The sequence below is a fragment of the Pteronotus mesoamericanus genome, unplaced genomic scaffold, assembly GCF_021234165.1.
Source record: "Pteronotus mesoamericanus isolate MK-2021 breed Mesoamerican mustached bat unplaced genomic scaffold, CSHL_Meso_final contig_56, whole genome shotgun sequence".
NCBI lineage: Eukaryota > Metazoa > Chordata > Mammalia > Chiroptera > Mormoopidae > Pteronotus > Pteronotus mesoamericanus.
This window is the reverse complement of record NW_026555201.1, coordinates 16,791,424-16,812,004: the sequence shown is the minus strand read 5'-3', so window position 1 is coordinate 16,812,004 and position 20,581 is coordinate 16,791,424. Positions and strand designations below refer to the sequence as shown.

The 20,581-nt window shown below is 34.4% G+C and overlaps 1 protein-coding gene across 1 annotated transcript in view; it reads right to left on the bottom strand.

The window, feature by feature from the left end:
- Window positions 1-4,159: 4,159 nt before the first annotated feature.
- The window catches only part of ZDHHC17 (zinc finger DHHC-type palmitoyltransferase 17), a 92,328-nt gene continuing 75,906 nt past the window's right edge, over window positions 4,160-20,581 (bottom strand). Inside the window, exons 11-17 of the mRNA XM_054580141.1 lie at window positions 16,260-16,384; window positions 15,188-15,250; window positions 12,536-12,629; window positions 11,647-11,730; window positions 10,480-10,637; window positions 9,809-9,903; window positions 4,160-7,251 (exon numbers count right to left, since the gene is read on the bottom strand). Of these exons, the coding sequence (XP_054436116.1) occupies window positions 7,113-7,251; window positions 9,809-9,903; window positions 10,480-10,637; window positions 11,647-11,730; window positions 12,536-12,629; window positions 15,188-15,250; window positions 16,260-16,384 (758 nt within the window). The 3' untranslated portion in view covers window positions 4,160-7,112. The remainder of the gene's footprint in view (window positions 7,252-9,808; window positions 9,904-10,479; window positions 10,638-11,646; window positions 11,731-12,535; window positions 12,630-15,187; window positions 15,251-16,259; window positions 16,385-20,581) is intronic.

Below are 20,581 nucleotides of genomic sequence, written 5' to 3'. Positions count from 1 at the left end.
ACCAGCATGATCTGTGAACGCTTGCTAATCTTTTCCAAAGCCTATCTTAACATATTACCGGTATTTTGAAGAGCTAAAGGAGTTGTGTTCCGTATGACATCAAAAAGATAAGCAGAAACTTAGTGGGAAGAGATCAGTGGAGGGTGTACCATGTGAAAGAATTCACGCTCATACGGTAGCCATGAGCACTTCACAAGTCTGCTGTGGGAGAAGGGTGAGTCCTTTCTTTAAGCAGGCTGTTCGTTTATTGGCAGTCAAGGAGCTAGTCTGACATCAAGAATTACGGAGTAATTCCTCTACGTGGAAGTTTTAAAATGTCCACAAATTCTTTGATATTCCCATCAAACGATGGAGTCTAATTCCCTTCCCTTTGAACAAAGACTAACCTTGGGGGCATTTTAACTAACAAAATTTGACACACAAGGTTAGGTTTAAAAAAAAAAAAAAAAAAAAAGACAATACAGCATCTGTTGCTTTCTCTTAGGATGTTCACTCTTAGAACTAGTCACCATGTTTTAAGGAAGCCCCAACTCCTTAGGGAAGCCAAACGTCAGTGTTACCACCAGGGCCCTCAGCTGAGGTCTCACCCCTCGGCCTGTACCAACCAGCACGCATGGGAGTGCGCCTCTGGATTATCCCAGCCCCATTTGTGAACCATCTCAGTGCGCACCAAGGGGAGTAAAGGGAGATACTCCTGTTGAGTCCTGACCAAAGGTAGATCTGTGAACCAAAAAAAACCCATTTTAAGCCACTGAATTTTTTTTTGGGGGGGGGGGAGGTTGTTGAGGACAATGATATATTGCCAGAATGTTATATATTTATTAAATTTCCCCACAGAGCCAACATTTCTCAGACTTACCATGTTTCCCAGATTGTATTGGAGACGCTGGTAGATACACTACAGGGAAATAACCTAAATGAAATTGCCAGGTGCCTGGTAATTTGAGATTTCTGTCTGATAAGATAAACAAGTTGGAAATCCATTTGTAATTTAAATTATTCTTAAATTGGGAGCCATGGCAAAACTCTAAAACTGTAAACTTAGCTTCCAGCAGTTTCAGAAGTGGAAAATTTGGCTTTGGGAAGACTGTTCTGGGAAAAATTGCTTTCATCATTTGGATGTAAATTGACAGGATAGCACCAAAGTAATCCAAATGTGGTATTAAAGTGCTGCATGCCAAATACATATTTTTACTTTAAAAATGACACATTTTGGGTATTTTAAGCCCCTTGTGGTGATCGGATGTATTTATGGAGGCCTGCTGGCAGAACTCTGCTTCCAAAATGACTTCATGATTAAGTTTTAGGGACTGTTACAGCTATCATATTGAAGATCTTGAGATCCAGTGGTTGAGAAGTCTGTTTCAACTTGAAAAAAGCCTTGCACTATATTAGTTGCCCACAGAATCACTAACATCTTGAACACTGGGAAATGTTGCTCTGGATCATTGGTTTTCAAACTTTTTGATCTATGGACCCCTAACATTCTTAAATTATTGAGGACCCCAAAGGGCTTTTATTTATGAGTTATATCTGCTAATATTTTCCATGCTAGGAATTAAAAAAACCCATTAACGCACTTCCACTTACAGCCAAGTTGAAATAATGGGGACAATATTTATCTTCGCTTGAAACACCCAAAAACAGGCATGAAAAAATATGGTTTAAAATATATATATGGTTTTGTGACACTGGACAGAAGACAACAAACAGTATAGGGAGAATAAGATAATTTTGGAATTAGCAAAGCTTACTGCTTTGAGACTTTCCAACTTACAGTGCAAGGAGGTAAAACAGGTGGAACTGGAAGACATCCTGAGTTAAGGAAATGAGTCCAAGTCTAGAGGGAGAGATGTACACAAAGAAAGAACTCCAGAAATAAGTATGCAGAGTACAGCCCAACACATAACTTGCAAGTCTTTAGCTGAGAGTACATGCATGAGAGGTAAGTGCCCAAGACCATGGGGAAAAAAACATCTGAAAGAAACGGATGTGTCTGGTGCTCAAATGGAGCCGGGAATAGCGCCCATTCCCACCAACGAGACGGGGAAACATGATTCATGGGGCTTTGGATGGAGTGCACAGATCTTGCTTCAGTAATGGTGAATAATTAACCCTAAACTGAACACTACTCTGGGCCTGCCTAACAAATTTTAGTTAACAGCAAAAACTGAAAATTAAAATTTCCAAATAACTGTGGTCCAGAATAAAGCTCTGAAATTTTTATAGGAAGGCAAAAATATCCAGCACTTAATTCGTAGTGCCCAGCATCACCATGTTGTCAATCAAAAATTACCAGCATGCACCTGGCTGGTGTGGCTCAGTGGATTGAGTACTAGCCTGAGAACCAAAGGGTCGCCGGTTTGATTCCTAGTGTAGGGCACATGCCTGGATTGTGGGCCAGGTCCCCAGTAGGGGGCGCTCAAGAGGCAGCCACACATTGATGTTTCTTCCCCCTTTTTTACCCTCCCCTCTCTAAAAATAATAAATAAAATCTTCAAAAATAAAATTACCAGCATGGAAACAAACAGGAATATGATCCATAATGAGGGAGAAAAAAATTATCAAAACCAAGACCCAAGAGAGGTGAAAATTAGCAGTAAGGGTATTAAAACAGTAGACCTCCTTTTATATTTTCAAAAAGAAGAGATAGAAAATATGGTCCAAGTCAAACATTGTAGGTGCAAGTTGTAATATGGGAGATGAAAAACTACAACTGAACGGTATTAATGACAGTGCAAAACAAATTTAAGTTAAAAACAAAAACTACCCAAAATAAACACTGGAAAAACAGAATTTAAAAAGTGAATCGGTCCCCTGACCAGTGTGGCTCAATTGGCTGGCCATCATCCACAAAGCAAAAGGTCACTGGTTTGATTCCCGGTCAGGGCACATGGCTGGGTTGCAGGCCCAGCCCCCGGTGAGAGTGCATGCTAGAGGCAACTGATCGATGTTTGTCACGTCAATATTTCCCTCTCTTTCCGCCTTCCCCTCTCTCTAAAAGTAAATAAGATCTTAAAAAAAAATGAATTGATCAGTGAGTTGAAGGACAGCTCAAGTTGCCCAATTTTTGTGCAACTGGAATTTCTTCGAAGAGGGAAGGAAAAATAGTTTTAAAAATTAACTACAAATATTTCCAAATTTGGTGAAAATTACAAATCTACAAATCCAAGAATCTACAAATCTAAATTAAAAATACAAATCCAGAATTATAAATCTACAAATCCAGCAATGAGGCTTTCTAATACTTTGAATGGAAATAGTCTCTCTCTCTGAGTAGTACTAGAAACATCACTGTCTATTAAAAAGTACTTTTCAATTCAAGTAAATGTCTGATGAGAATATTCTAGTAAAATTTATTTGAGCAAAACGTCTGTACTCTAAAGGCAAGGAGTATTTAGTCTAAGAGACATGGCTGGTTTTCTTGAGTTTGTGACTTAGCTGACCAAGATGCAGGGACATTCTGAATGTTCCACTTGGAATTTCAGATTTTTCTCTTTTAAAGGTAACATAAAGATACTTAATAGAAAACTCTAACACCAGTAACTTGATGACATTAAAGGTTTACTTTCTGACAAGAAACTAAGATTTCTTGTCCTGATATGTACCATTATTTCCGATCATCTCTATAAATTCTTAGGTGCAGACATCCGTATCATAAGTACAATCTGTCAATCTGGGAAGGCCTTGGAGGAAGGGTGGACATGACCTAGACAAGTATTCAACACAGAAAAGAAAACTGCCTACCTGGAGTGAAACTGATGGTTTGCTGTAGAATCTGCTTTATTTTATATACTTGTTCGAAATACCACTGCTTGAGCTCTAAGTAGCTCTGGAGGCATTACTTTCAATACTATAAATAATAAGACGAATGTCAGTCCAATATGAAAATATTTAATACCACTGGGTTCTCAATTATACCACAAACAATCATGTGAACAACAGGAAAGGGTTCCTTCATAATTTTTATGTTTAAAAGTTTTTCAAATAAAGCTTTGTCATGCATAGCTCTCAAGTAATTAATATCAGTGTTGGTAGGTTTCATTTTCCAATATTTTACTACAGTGTCTTTAAATATATTTAAAACTTGGAGATTCATACAGTCCCAGAACCTAATTAACTCCATAGAATCCAAGATTCTTACAGAAAACTTTATTTCTTTATTAAAAAAAATAATAATTACACACATACACACAAATACACAAAAACTGTGGAGCTCTTTTTAGAATACCACGACCACCTTTTACTTTTGCCAATTTCTACAGTCTTGCAACGTGAATCTTAGGTGACTCAGATATAGTATATAGAATAATCTTTTCATATCATAGGTACCACTACCAGTTTTTCATCAACTTCTTGAAGTGAACTGAATGAAATAACAAGCAAGCACAAACTTAAGAGTCAATATTTATTCTGATTAATATTTTACAAAATTTTGACAGATTTAATTTATGTAAGGAGAACTAATTTATTAAACACTTTACAGGTTTTTCTTTCCACAGAATAACACGGTAAGTAGCAAAATAATACTTGGCACAGTTATAAATAAAGAAAATATAAAATAAAAACGTCCATAGCTTAAGTATAATGATGCTGTTTTACACCTATTAATATTTCAAACAAATTCCTGGGAACAACAAAAATATGAAGAAAATGAAACACTGAAGAAAAAATTCATGTTCAGAGCTGAGAAGTAAGTTCCTATTTGCTAAATGTATTCAATTAAACTGATATGAACTATTTCCCAAAGGGTCACCTTCATACACAACTTTAGAACTGGGTTAAGCTGATTCCACGCATAAGACTTAGAAAATAATTAAACAGAGGGTACCCTGTTACATAGCTGGCTCCTGACCATCTGACCATTTTTGAGTTATAGAGTTCACTGGTACTACGAGATGGTTAGTATGAAAGCATTAACATTGCTAATATTTTCCATGTAATTACACATCTAGGTTTTTTTTCTATTCAACTGAAAGACATCTCTTTTGAACTGAAAAGAATATTGTACCACAAAGAAAGAACATGGCAACACACTCTTATCCAAACTAGAAAACCACCATAGTATTTGACTGTTAATAAAAATGTATTCAATAAAAATTGCAACTGAGTCTTCATGTGAAGTGGCTCAAAATATAAAAAATTAAAACAATTTCTAGGCTTTTATAAATAATTGTGAATTTAAAAATTATCTAAAATTTGCCCCAATTAGTAGTCAAAACTAACAGAGACATTTGTAAAGTTAACGAGTTTTTCACACTCAGACCAAATGGCACAATGCTATTGCCACCCCATACCCATCTCTTCCCTTTTCAAAAATAAAGTACATATGCCAATTTTCTAATATTAAAACACATATACTAAGGGTAATCTTTTTGATGTTTGACTTATGGTCAAAGAAACTCCTATATAAAAATGGTACTTGGAAATACGGAACATCAACTATATACATTTTCACTGCTCTTGTTTACTAAGGCAAGGGGCGGGTATACCACTAGATTGCTTTAATGCCTGTAATCTGCATTTTACAGGGAATACTAATTTACCAAGCATCAGACATGCAGTGAACTTGCAGGGTATAATGCCTATTAACAGCAATATTGAACATCACTAGAAGCTCATTAGTAATCTCCCTTTTTTTTTGGTTGGATAAAATGAAATGAGCAGCTTTAAACACACTAACACAGACACACAAAAAACTATTTGATAAATTATTTATATACAGATACACAATCTTTACACTGGCCTAGGATCTGTCATCAGTCTGACCACCCTTTTCCCACCCTCTCCAGCCCATTCCCTCTCACAGGTTTCCCACAGGTTGCTCGAACCACAGTTTGCTACAGCACTTAAGAGGACTAAACCGAGTCTCACTCTGTAAACAGTGTTTATGGAAGCAGTGAGTGACAGTTCACCATGAGTGTGAAAATGCTGCAACAAAAATTGATCAGTGCATCATGTTTAACAATAAAATCTTTTAAAAACTGCTTCAGACGGCATTAACAAATTTCATAACACTCCATATTGAGAAGATTTAAATAAACTTGGGGGTTAAATTCTTTCTGATAGGCCACATTTTTAAAACCAGAACAGACCGTTAGCTTTTCTTTTATTCAGATGTGCTATATACAAAGATCATGCTCCATCTTTAGCAAAACTCCATCATTTTGTCTACAATTTATTTTGCAGTTCAGAATTTAAAAAGTGTTTTCATTTATCTATTACTGAGAATTTTGCATTAACTAATTTGTTCTGCCTTTTCTTGAAAATACTTTAACTCAAAAATAAGACTGTTTGCACATCAAATTAAATTCTAATTTATGCTTTACTGGATAGTATGTGCTAGTATACATTCTATGAGGTGTATCATGCACTTAGTAGGGCTTTTAAGCTTGAACAAAATAGCATGACTTACTATACTCATGCAAGTGTTTTATTATCAGACCATAAAACCTCATAGCAAGGTTACTACAAATTATTTCACTGAACCAGAAATATATCAAGACTGCAACAGCTGATAGCAATGAAATATTATTAGCATACTTTTTTTTAGGTGAACATTATTTTCTTGTGCCTTTGAAGACACATTACAGAGGATCCCTAATAAAACCACATGATTCTCATCACAGTATTTACACGTACATTCTAAAATGTACATACTACTAGTCTGAATCAATTTAAGACAACTTCCATGGAATTAAATGCAATACAATTCGATTGTATCATAAATTTTGCCATATACCATAAATTTAGTTTTAGCAAGACTCAAACATTTCTGATTAGTATCTCTCAACAGAATAAGTTTAATTTTTTGCAAAAAATGTTATGAGAACAAAACCAAAACGCTGAGTTTGTTGTGAATTCCCACATTAAGAACCACTAAAATTCTTTTCAAAACCTTTACTCTTCCCAGAAGTGGCAGTGGTGTGTTCTGTCCATGTTTAGCGTTGTTAACAAAAATGTTGAAAAAAAAAAAAAGACTAAAATTCACTGTTAGCCCTACATATAGCATGCTATATTGTTCAAAGGATGTGGATTCGAGTGTGAGAGAGACGGACAGACACGATTTTCAGGCACCACTTAGCAATATGCTTCATAAGATACAGACGTTGTTACACGAGCTGGTACCCAGATCCTGATATTTGGTCATATTCTATTGTATACTGCCTGGTCCAGTCCACGATAACAGGACGAAAGAGGCCACAGCATCGAAATTCAAAGAAGTCTATAATATTCCTTACACATCCATGGCTAAAAACAAAAAAAAAAACCCAAAAAACAAAAAAATCCAAGAAAGAAAAAGAAAAGTATATTAGTACAATAATTTAATATATGAGTTTTAATATAATTTTGGTGGTAAATATATATTTTTTTCTAAACTTAACTCAGGTTACTTGCCAAAAAGAACCTGTTTATAACTATAAAATATACGTGCATTCATGTTTCTTCAGTTTGGCCAACACTAGCTTTGCTTTTCTCTTTTGCTAATTTAATGGATTATACAGGCACATTTTAAAGTTATTCAAATTTGTATCTCATCCTGTATCAGGTAATTTTTTATAAAACCTTTCCTTGATTGGCAGCTCTTTGGCAAGGAGACAAATTACATTCAAAATTAAGTAAAAGACAAAATAATTACAAACAGTATGAATCTGGCAGTGCACCTATGATAATGATAAAAAAGGAAATGCCCAGGATAAGTTTAGGGAATCTTGAAATTTTAAGAATACCTCTGGAAAAGCAGTCCCTTTCACATTTTATATAACTCTGTGCCTGTGGGAGAATCCTCCAAACTACCCTACTGACTCTCTTATTTTTACTTTTAGTTAAAGGCTTGCTTGCTTTCCAAAGCAATAATTAGTAGCACTGGAAAAGCTTTAAGGTGTGAGGCAAGTAGCTTGAGTAAAACTGTTTTAAATATTTCATATAATTAAGAAACTACTGTTTCTTGGCATCAAACTGAATTCAAATTTAAAATACATATATATGTATTTTATATATGTGTGTATATATATATATATGAATAGGACAGTCTCTTCAATAAATGGGGCTGGGGAAACTGTATAGCCACAAGCAAAAGTATGAAACTGGTCCATCTTATATCATACACAAAAATGAATTAAAGATGAATGTAAGACCAGAAACCATAAAACTCCTAAAAGCAAACAGGGGTAGTAAGCTCCCTGACATCAGTCTTAGTAATGATTTTTTTGAATCCGACACCAAAAGCAAAAGCTACAAAAGCAAAAATAAGCACGTGGGACTACATCAAACTAAAATGCTTCTTCACAGCGAAGAAATGGCAACCTATTGAATGGAACATGTTTGCAAATCATTTACCTGATAAGGGATTACTATCCAAAATACAGTATAAAGAAATCTTACAACTTAATAGCAAAAAACCCCAAACAATCCTATTAAAAAATGGACAGAAGATCCGAACAGACGTTTTTCCAAAGGAGACATACAGATGGCCAAAAGGTACATTACATGAAAAGATGTTCAGCACTTTTCAATCATCAGACAATCATCAGAGGACTGCCAATCAAAATCACAATACAATATACCTCACACCATTTTGAATGACTATTATCAAAAAAGACGAGGAAAAACAAGTGTTGGTGAGGAAGTGATGAAAAGGGAATCCTGTGCACTGTTGGTGGGAATGTATATTAGTGCACCTACTGTGGAAAACACTATGGAGAGTCTTCACAAGTTTTAAACCAGAACTACCACATGACCAAGCAATTCCACTTCTGGGTATTTATCCAAAGAAAACAAAAACACTAACTTGAAAAGATAAAGGCACCTCCTTGTTCACTGCAGCATTATTTACTAGCCAAGATATGGAAACAACCTAGGCATCCAATGATGAACGAATGAATAAAGAAAATGTAGTATGTACAGGGAAAAACAAATACCATCTGTTATCACATGTATGTGATAGATAAACAATTAAACAAAAACCCCAGCTCACAGATACAGAACAGACTGGTGGTTGCCAGAAGCAAGGGGTGGGTGACATGTGCAAAGAGAATCAAAAGGTTTAAGTCCTGGGTATATAACATGCACCTCGTGACTATAGTTAATATGCTATATAGGTTATAGCATATTTGAAAGTTGCTAAGAGAGTAGATCTTAAAAGTTCTCATCACAAAAATTTCTTTGAACTATGTATGTTAACAGATGTTAACTACACATGGTGATCATTGTGCAATGTATACAAATATCAAATCATTATGTTGTACACCTGAAACTTACGTTAATTATACCTCAGTTACACATACACACACAAAAGGCATGTGAGAATTTTTGTGTCATTCAGAGGGTAAATAAATACCTTGTACTGAAAAGTAGCTGCCCTAGAGCCTGGGAAATTTCCCTAAGTGTGAATTTCAATTGACTGTATTTTTAAAAATCTTTTTTCACTTGTATGGACACATTCATTTTTTAATGAAAATTATAAATTAATGGAATGGTTAAAGATCAAATACTAATGTTAGTAGGTCAATAAAGTTTGAATTTGTGCAATTAAGAAAAAAAAGTATCAGCAACTTAAAAACAGTTAATAGGATGAATTCTAAAGTTATGGTAAACTAACCAATGCCATGTCAGGCTGACTTTAGGAAGATTTATAAGCTATTTTACATATTGCTAAGTAAAAGAAATATTTCCCATTTAATATCCTATTGCCATACCTAAAGAAAACACTTCTCTCTGATGTATTCACTAGATTAGTACTGAATTTGGTTTAGAAAGAAAATTTATATACCAAGGGAAACTATTACATTGATAAATATGTACATACTTGAATGGGCTTTCAATAGATGTTGTTGTGACTTTAAAGTGCTTGTATCTTCTGGCATTCATTCTTTCATTTGTAGTAATACCTAAACATGTTATCTAAGAAATAAGGGAAAACAAATTATTAACTCTAAATATTTAATGTAAGTAAGTTAATTAATTCTCAACAACACCAGAATGCAGAGAAAAATGATGATGTCTGTTTTTGGTTTTCCATCAGTAGCTAGTTAAATGGGGAAAATATTTTAAAACAGGTTACTTGGCATTGCGGTGGACACTGTGTACACAGCCTCTTTAAGAATGAGTTTTTAAAAAAATTCCTGATTTTAATAAAAGACAAATGTTAATATTTGTGGCTAATAAAACATTACTATTAAACACAAAATTAATCGCATCATCAATCAAAGCTCACCAATATATCCAATTGGATGTATCTGAATCAGGAAAACCAGAAAGAAATAAAAAGTTCTGGCAGAAGTTTTAAAATTAGAAGAGGGTGAAGAGCAAGAAGGAAAGAAAAGTAGAAAGTAAAAGTAAATTAAAACTTTATTCCTTGAAATATAAGAGTGGATGGGAAGAGAATACATTATTATCTTTTAAGCAAAGAGTGAATTTTTAAGAGTTTTTAATTAGTACACTAAAGAACAATTAATACACTAAAGCACTTGCACATACCTGGTACATCTGACACATGAGTAATACCGCCACCCACATGAAATGAAAAACACTGTTCAGAAACATCCAGAACATCCAAGGTGAACATGTGGCAATTTGAGTAATGTATGTCCAAAATCCATCCTTGGTGTAAGTGGTCTCGCAGTGGAGACCCCAGTCTAAAATCAGAATAGAAGTACTCACATTTACTCAATGATCATCGAGGCACCTGTGTAGACATTTGTGGTAGGCACCACTTAAAAAAGCATGATCCAAAAGTCTAGCTTTACTTCAAGACTTTGAGTGCACTTTTTTTATACAGTAGTGAAAAAACAGCAAATCAAAAATGGAAAGAGAAACAGCCAATCTTTAAAAAAAAAAACAACTGTACCGTAATGATACGTAGTTTTTATTTGATGTGTACTACAAACATATTTGAGGACGTAGCCTCCTTTTTCATTAGGGCAGTTAACAGATTATTCTTAACATCTGTGGGAGTAGGAAGACCAAGAAATCATCCTTCCAACACTTATTTTTAAGCTTGGATCTAATAGATTTTTATGCCAAGTACCATCAAGATCTGAGGCATAGTAACTAATATCTTCATTTAAACTCTTTCCAAATTATGTCCTCAGTGTAATAAAAAGACATAATTTCCTCTAAGATATTAAACCTATATGATCAAGTGAATGACAATATATTCTTAAAAGAGTAACCTCTAATACCTTTTAATATTCTGTAGTAGGCAATAATTATACCTTACTTTCCAAAATATTTCTAGTTCTCCACAAACTTAACTTCATCGTTTCTCAACTGTTTAGTAAGAAAGAGCAACTAGCACAATCATAAAATCTATAATAAAATACTAGAGTAAAGCAAGCAAGTGATGTACAAAATGTGTGTATTTAACCCAAAAGCTTTTCAAAGCTTATTAAGCCAACACATTTTTCAGGGGACACACGTATTAAAAGGTAGTTGACTGATAATTCTGTTGCTAATACTATATGTTGAATATGTCTGCTAATTCTATTAACTATTTTTTCCTTTATGCTACCTTGCAGTGAGGTGCTCCAAACCACAGTTTTTTAGTGAGAAAACTTTTGTCATTATCATATTTTTTATTAATGGGGAAAGCATTAATATGCAAACATTTGTGTTTTAAGAAGAGAAAAAACTAATTGTACTCACAAGAAATACAACCATAAATCATCCAGCAGATCATAAAAAGTAGGAAGAACAGGTATCCCATAAAATATCTATGGTTGCCTGCACCTGAGGAACAACATAGAAGCAGTTTTTTTCAGCTAAGATAAAACAATTGGAAACACTCCATGGGTGGAAAGAGATGCACGGAGGAAGGGACTGTCATGAAACGTGTGATACAATTTAGACAATAATCACACATATTAATTATTTTAGAAAATGTTCAAGAAAATTAATGTTTTAATTAAAGTCGAATATAAGAAATGCTTATAACTATATGCAGAGAGGTGATGACTGCAATGATTATTCATTCTGAAGGCAAAAGAGTCCCAATGAATCAAGTAAGTCACAATTCTGAGCTTTAATGCTACTGTTTACTTTGTGATGTTTAAAATATCCCTATTAGCTTTACTTTCTTATACTTTATAATCCAACTTTCCAAAGGCTTCTCTCCAACAGAGTTACACAATCATTTGTAAAGTTTCCCTGCCGTCACCTCATAAAATCTCCAGTGTCATCTCTCAGATCACTTCGTTCATCTCCTCAGACTACACTATTCTTGAACAGTAAAGTACATAGAGTTCTTATATGCCATCCCGCTCTCTCTCTCTGACCATAACATCTTTTCAAATATTTTTATAGGAAAGAATAGGCACCAGAAAAAATTGATAGAGAAATGATATCGATCTTTTCAAGACATTAGTTTTTTAACTCCTCCTCCTTCTCAATGGAGTTCACTGTTTTGTCAACCAGAAGGAATCAGAAGGATGAGGGGAGTGTAGTAAGGTACAGAAATGAACTTTATCTACTTTATTAATTATACCTAAAATAACTTAAATGAACAATAGATTTAGAAATTACTAATAAAACTTACCTACACAGTTACCCACCCATGGGCAATGATGATCAAATTTTGCTATACAGCGGTTGCACACACCACAATGTTTGGACCTCACTGGTTTCCGTATCTGTTAATAGGTATGTTAAAAGATTATGAAAGGCACTATTCCTTGGAGAGGAAAGCAGAACATTTATTTTTTCAAAATACAATTATGAAAAATAAAGCTATATTTTTTGGGAAAGGATTATACCAAGGTTTCCAAAGGTAAAACAAAACTAATTTCAACTGCAACAACAAAGGTGAAAGGATAAGGCTACTTTAGAATATAGACACTTAAGTATGAACTAGAACCATCAATTTGCAAAAGTGATTAAGAATCAAAGCCCAATTTGCTGTTTGGATAAATGGTAATGTATTTAATTTCCTCAAATTTCTAAATAACAAAAACATCATGCTCTAGGCTTCTAAATGAAAATTTATTGTGATTAATGGTCATGGATATCAGCTGTTCTTTAATAAAATGAAACTGTTCTTTAGTAAAAGGCTAAGCTAGGAGTGAATAAAAGCTTTTAAAATTCAAAATTATTTAATGTGAGTATTCTCAAAGTTAACACATCTAGCAAAAACTAAGTGTACATATCTGTTTCTCTTTTAGTGCCTCCTGAAATCTCAGATTAAGGTATACCATGCACCCTACTGAAAGGCAGGCCATATCTAAGAAAGTACAACATGCTCAGGAAGTTTGGGTAGTCCCTATTTCTTGCAAAACAAAATGTAAAATAAATTATTCAGCTCCTGACAGGCAATAAAGAAGGAGTTCATGTTTATAATACCTTAATGTTTTAACTGTTGTAAAATGTTTTACTCTATTATTATTCTAAATCAGCCAAGTGAATACAAGAACTCAGTAGTAATCCTTGAAGAACTAGTAGTCCCAATGCTGGACACATGACAAAAACTAGAGTTATTAACCTATGCCAGAAACACAATATCCTTCATTGGTGTTTCAACAAAAGCACTGCCATTTACCCAATAGGTTGTAATAAGGTTATATGCTATTCTGAGGTACTAAGAAAAAAACACAAGTAGACTATGCAGTGCTTACATGTACTATTAGGACTTGTGGAACAAAGAAAAGGATAAGTTATTCTTTACCACAGAAAAGGAGACTACATCTACCTGTGAGAAAGCAGTAGGCTATTATCAGACTAATTCTACCCCTACTTTGAGCCATCAGCTCCACATCCCCTTTGGGAATTCACTTGTCAGTGAATTCTGAACTGAAGACAGACACAGGCTCCTGAATATAGTGGTCTCCTAAGTTCACTTACAAAGTAATTATTTTGTAGGAAATTCTGACCTACGTGTGTCTTCTTAGGGACTTCTCTATCTATCAAAGTGAAGGATACTCATATCATGGTAAATATCTCTGTCAATTTGAATCATTTTATAACATGTATATTTACTTTACAACACCAAATTATCTATCCAGAAGTACACAGCTTGCAATAATATGTAATAAAATGTTTATGCTATGATGACAAATAGTCTTGTTCATGCCATTAAAAATTTAACAATGAAACTGTACTGAGTGACTCAATAACTTGTTTGCCATATGGCAAACACATCAGCAATGCGTGCCTGACTTTATGGGACAAATTAGTATTTCCACAGAACAGCTCACTATAAAAACATTCTATGTGTTAATGTCAATCATGTAAATACCCCATTGTAAAGCACAGAAACAATAATTTTTTTAAAGAATGGTTGAAAATATAAAGAATCTAGTCAGCACCCTGAAGTTGCTTTCAAAAGTACCACAATATACATTCTGAATATTCAAAGTTATGACTGTTGGTCAAAGAATTCTAAGTGATGCAACTTAAAAAATATGGAGTATTTAGAGCTCAGTTTTAAAAATTTATTCCATAACCCTAAACTAAGTTAACTATTTTATTATTCAAATGTTAAATATTTGATGTTAAAACATTAGTTCAGTTGCAATGTTTAACTTAAAGGCATTTAGTTTCAGCTACAATTTGAGGATATTTCAATTTCCATGTAGACAAAACATGGTAACCATTATAGCAATGTACACATTTTCCACAAGAACTATAAACATTAAGCAGAAAATAGTTAAAACAAAAATTAGTGTTATTCTATAGAAATTTGAAATCTATAAGAAAATAAATAATGTCAACAATACCACACTGATTCCATAAGTAAATGCTATTTAATTTCATATATATCTGTCTATGACCTGGTTGAAGATGACAATTTTTAATACCAATGATAAAATTTTTAAGATCCAAGGTGCATAAACATTCTAATAAAATGATGTATTAGAAAAATATAGCATTAGGGATCATACTAAACCTTTGATTTGGAAGACTTTATTACTTAGTTTTTATTTGTTGAGTTACATTTTAAAAGAAAAAGAGTAAGAATGAATACGAATAAATGGCATCCCTGAATCAGAACTATAGTCAAGTTCTACTATCAGGGAGAATTAAGCACATTGGGAAGGAGACATCGTTTTATTATCTTTCCTCTTGTATCACTTTTTTGAATGGTATGAAAAGCGCTCAGTGAAAGAAACTATTCTCTTTCTTCCCCACACCCTCTGCACTCTGCCACTGCTAGGGGAAGAGGACAGACGAAAGAATGAAGAAAAAAGAATACTACCAAACAGGTACTGCAGAATATACTGAGGTCCAGACTTCCTGTCTCTGCAAGTTCAACTATTGTCTGTGAATTAAAAAAATATATATATTTTATTCAAAACTGAACAGTGTTCACCAACTATGATGTTTATCTTTAATTAACTAATGTTTTCAGCTCAAAATCTTTTGTTCATTTACTTCTGCTATTTCATCACAGTATAAATACAGGAATTTTGTTTCTTGGATATATGAAAAGGCAACCCTAAACTTAGCTATGGGAATATTCCTCTGAGAATAAAACTAAGTTACTTACCCTAAGAACAGGTCTGTATAGTTTTGAGGATTAAGGCATGAAAATATACTAAGTCCTGAATATTTAATATTGGTAAGATTATTTAATACCAATATTTAATATTGGTAATATTACTAAGAAAACCTGAGAAACCAATTATTAGTAGTAATGTCTGAAGAATACTATAATATTAGAGTAACAATCTGTATGTAGCCTAGAAAAGGGGGCATTAGGGCCATAAGAACATATGTGCCAGTGGTTTAGTCCCTTGTAGGCAGAAATAATCCATCAGGATTGGTTGTTTTCAGAAACTGGATAAAATAGCTCTTAAAATAATCTAACTGCCTCTAGTTCAATTCTCTACTTACATGATTATCTTTAGATTATAAATGTGGCTTCCTAAGTACTGTCGAGGGGTGGCCTGGATCATATATACTAATATTTCAGTTACTGGGACAACATATCTGCACTGGCAACCAATTTATTTGCCTTCCAATTTACAAGGTTATTCAACAAACATTTACTGAATGCATATTATTTGATGAGGGTTTACAGAGATGTTTAAAATATTGTATTCACCCCTCAGAGCAATCACAGTAGCCTTATAAATAAGAGAAACATGAAATTATAAAATGTCATGGAAGTATAAGAACAGGCATCACAAGAGCAGCAACTACACATCCAGTGGGATTTCAAACTTCTTTAAATTCTGAACAAGTTTCTTCCTTTGTACTCTAATATCTGCTATAACTACAGATAATTTGGCAGTGAAGCACATTATGACTAGATTGTATCTTGCTACCTTTTTCTTTTGTTCTTCTGTAGCTTTAATTATCCCTGGATCTGATTTCCAAGATTTCCCAAAATTGTAGAAAAGTGCAACACTATTGGCAAGGAATGGAAGATGGATAAATAAAAAGTTGAGATGTACCTAAAGTTAAGGAATCTAAAGAGGCAATGATAAATGAGTTACTCTTACAGGTAAACTTATAATCCATAAAATTTTACCACAAAAAAACCCACCTACCAATCAAAAAAATACAAGCTGGTTTATTTATTACATCAAAAGAGGTTACATCTTCTATCCAAGCTGGTTTACTCATTACATGAAAATAGGTTATCACATATATGATGCAATCTAGTTTATCTACCACAGCAAGAGATACATTTTCCATATGTCCATAACTAAATGTAAAAAGTAAAAATGCGAATTCTTCATAAACCTTAAATAGGGCAGGCTTATCTGACACTTTTTAAAAGGCAGTGAGTGTGGTGATTACAGGGGTGGGTAGACGTGGAAGAGGCTATGGGGGGATAAATGATAATGAAAAAAAACAATGAAGACATGATTTAAAAATATAAGTCAGCAAACACATCTTTAAAATTCATTGAATACATCATTTTTTAAAGGATTATTATTTATTTGGACAAAAATGAAGGGACTTCTCATGTTATTATTAACATATTACTTTATTTATATGCATTAAAATCTTTATATAGCTACCAAATACATGAGATATCATACCTATGCATTTAAAAGACTGCTTTCAAATTCTCTCCACTGCCTTTTTTGAAAATGTTCAAGTTGACTTTAATTTTAGAAAAGATATTTATAAAGTTGCTTAAAACAGAAATAGTTTCTATGGTCATATTTTTCTATCTAATGAAAATATTAAAGGTGTACTAGGAATTTATAAAAATAAAGGAAGAATCAAAGACTTTTAAATAACAGGAAAAACAAGCAATGTTGTTAGAACAACGCATTTCTGAGACACAAAAACCTGGAATGCTAAGATTCCATTTTCAAGATTTTATGTATCATACAATTCCGTAAGATTTTTGGACATTAACACACATACACATGGTTTACATTTCTTATGAAGCACAGAAAAAGAACAGCTTCTTGAATAAAATAATTCTGTATTTGTTTGATAAATATCAAAACACTAAATAACCACATGAAATACAGGAGGAAAAAAAAGGAAGAAGAAAAAGAGTAATTATTATCACTTGCCATATATAGTAGTGATTTCTCTTTCTCCAGTCTCCTATTTCTCCCAACCTTCACCATCTTTATTTCAGAAAATGTACCGGTACAAACAAAGGAGAGTACACAGGCAGTCAAATTTTCACCAGTTCCAACAGCTAAAAATCTCTTGAGAATAAAGCTGGGTAAATAATGTGCAAAGAACGCTGAACCTGGGCATTTTTCAGGGGCAGTAACTTTACTTACTGTAACAGTTTCAAGAAGGTGCTAACATGCAAATAGGTCAGGTTCTTGCAGCCTTGATGAAATCTGCAGGGGGCTAACTACCAGCTCAATAAATGACTACATATTTGAAAGAGATATTTAGGAATAAAATACCAAATGAACTTAAAGATTTTTTTTGCTTGTATTTTAAAGGTAGAGATTAAATATCTTCAAATGGTAGTTTGAAATTAACTTTAGCAGTAGGTCAGACCCACTAATTTTTAAAATTTACCTTAGTAGCCAATCTCTACAATGCCATGGCTATTTTTCGTAAAGGTTTAAAACAAACTTTATTTGTTTTTTTAATCCTCACCTGAGGACATTTCTTTTTATTGCTTTTAGAGAGGAAGGGAGAAAGAAAAACATTGATGATGGACACATTAATCGGTTGCCTCCCATACACACCCAGACACGGGACCAAACCAACAACCTAGGTATATGCCCCAACTGGGAACTGAACCCTCAATCTTCTGATTACAGGACAACACTATATCCAACTGAGCCGCACTGGTCAGGGCTAAAACCACCTTTATTCTTGATGAAAATCAGAAAACACTAGGAAGTCTAAAGGCAAAAACAGTATCTCACAATCCAGGGATAACTTCTTTTATTTTTGGCACTGTGCATTTTTTTTTATCACAGTTGGGATCATATTGTATATGTTAACATTAATAAAATAAAAATAACACAGTCACCAACTATGTGTCATTTAAGCAACATAAGCACTCTGACAAATCCTGCTATCCTCACTTTATAGATGACAAAACTGAGGCAGAGATGAATTAAGCAGTCTAAGGTTATAGAGTGAATCAGAGAGAGTGGGTATTAAAACCCAGGCTCTTGTGATCTATGCTATTCCACCTTCCCAAAGTGCTCTGCAGAATGTCCTAGGCTATTAAATATTATGAGAATATTATCTTCAGGATGAACATTTTTAAGACTTGATACATATTTTATACTGTCATATATTTTCAGAAAGATAAACCACTTTATACCAACAGCAGCAACAGATAAGGTATGATTACTATGTTTGCATTAGCACTGACTGAAGAAAAAAAAATGTTGCCAATTTTAGAGGCAAAAGCAGCATTATTTTATTGTCTTAATTTCACTTATACTTTTATGCTTAAATAGTCTTCCAATGAGAGAGAAACATTTGCCATCAATGTTTATAGAATCTTTTTTTACCTTTAATTCTTTAATCTATTTGAATGTTATTCAAATGCCTGCTCTAGACTGCAGCTCTAACTTACCATAATATCCAACAAAATGAAGCAAAAACAGCAAATCCAACCATCTGCCCTGCAAATACCAGAATTACAGAAAGCGGACGAGCCACAGTATGCCATACATTTCAAACTGTAGTTCAAGAAAGAACACAATTATGGTGAAGCAGGCTGCCTGGGGGTTCTTAATCCCACCTCCACCTGTATAAGTAGTAAAAAAATGTAGAGAAGAAAAAACTCCGAATTCTCATCAATCTCACCCTCATCCTCTGCTATGGTCTGAATCATGTATGATACCTCCCCCCTCATTCATATGTTGTAACCCCATCCCCTAATATGACTATATCTAGGGATAAGGTCTTTAGGAGGTAACGAAGGTTAAATGAGGTCACAAAGATAAGACTCTAATGTGATAGAAATGTGTCCTTATAAGAAGAGGAAGAAAGAGAATGATCCCTCTTACTCTCTGCCTCCCATGTGAGGACCTATGGAGAAGGTGGCCATTTGATTACCAGGAACATTAAGGTCGATATTGCAGTGAGTGAAGGTGGGGTGTGGTGGAGCAATAACTTCTTTAACAAGCAAAAAGGAAGATACCACACCCACCTCTCACATCATTCATTATACTCTGTAGTCAAATACACATGATGAGCTTAAATAAAAGACCATCTTTAATGACTTCAGAAAAACTTTTGCACATGTGCACAAAAAAAGATACACAAAAATATGTATAGGCTTCTTCTGGCCAAGATGGAGACATAAGCAGACACACTTCACTTCCTCTCACAACCAAAAGAAGGATAACAACCAATTTTAAAACAAAAAACAACCAGAACTGCCAGAAAATCAAAATGTATGGAAGTATGACAACCAAGGAGCTAAAGAAACATTCATCCAGACTGGTAGGAGGGGCGGAGAGCGGAAGCCAGGGTGGAGAGGATCCGGGGCAAGGCGGTGGTTGGAGGACCGGGCAGTCTCACAATTGTGTACAGATAAACTTGGAGGAACAACTGGGGAGAGAGACAGACCACACAATCCAGGACTCCAGTGCAGGAGAGAAAGCCTCAAAACCTCTGGCTGTAAACACCTGTGGGAAATATGTGGGCAGGAGAAACTCCCAGCCTCACCGGAGAGTCCATTGGAGAGATCCACAGGGACCTAGAATGTACACAAACCCACCCACCCAGGAATCAGCACTGGAAGGGCCCAATTTGCTTGTAGGCAGCGGGGGCAGTGACTAAAAGTCGGAGAGAGCCCAGCAAGCAGCACTGCTCCCTCTCAAACCCCTCCCCACATACAACTTCACAAGGCAATGACCTGGGTTGCCCTGGTCTGGCAAATATCTAAGGCTCCTCCCCTTCCAACATAACAGGCTTGCTGAGACAAAAGAATATGGCCCAAATGAAAGAACAGATCAAAGCTCCAAAAACAGAACTAAGTGATGAACAGATAGCCAACCTATCAGATACACAGTTCAAAACATTGATAATAAGGATGCTCACTGAATTGGTTGACTATGGTTGCAAAAAGGAAGAAAAAGAGAAGGCTACGCAAATTGAAATAAAGAAAAATACACAGGGAACCAATAGGAAAGAGAAGGAAACCGGGACTCAAATCAATGACTGGGAGCAGAAGGAAGAGATAAAC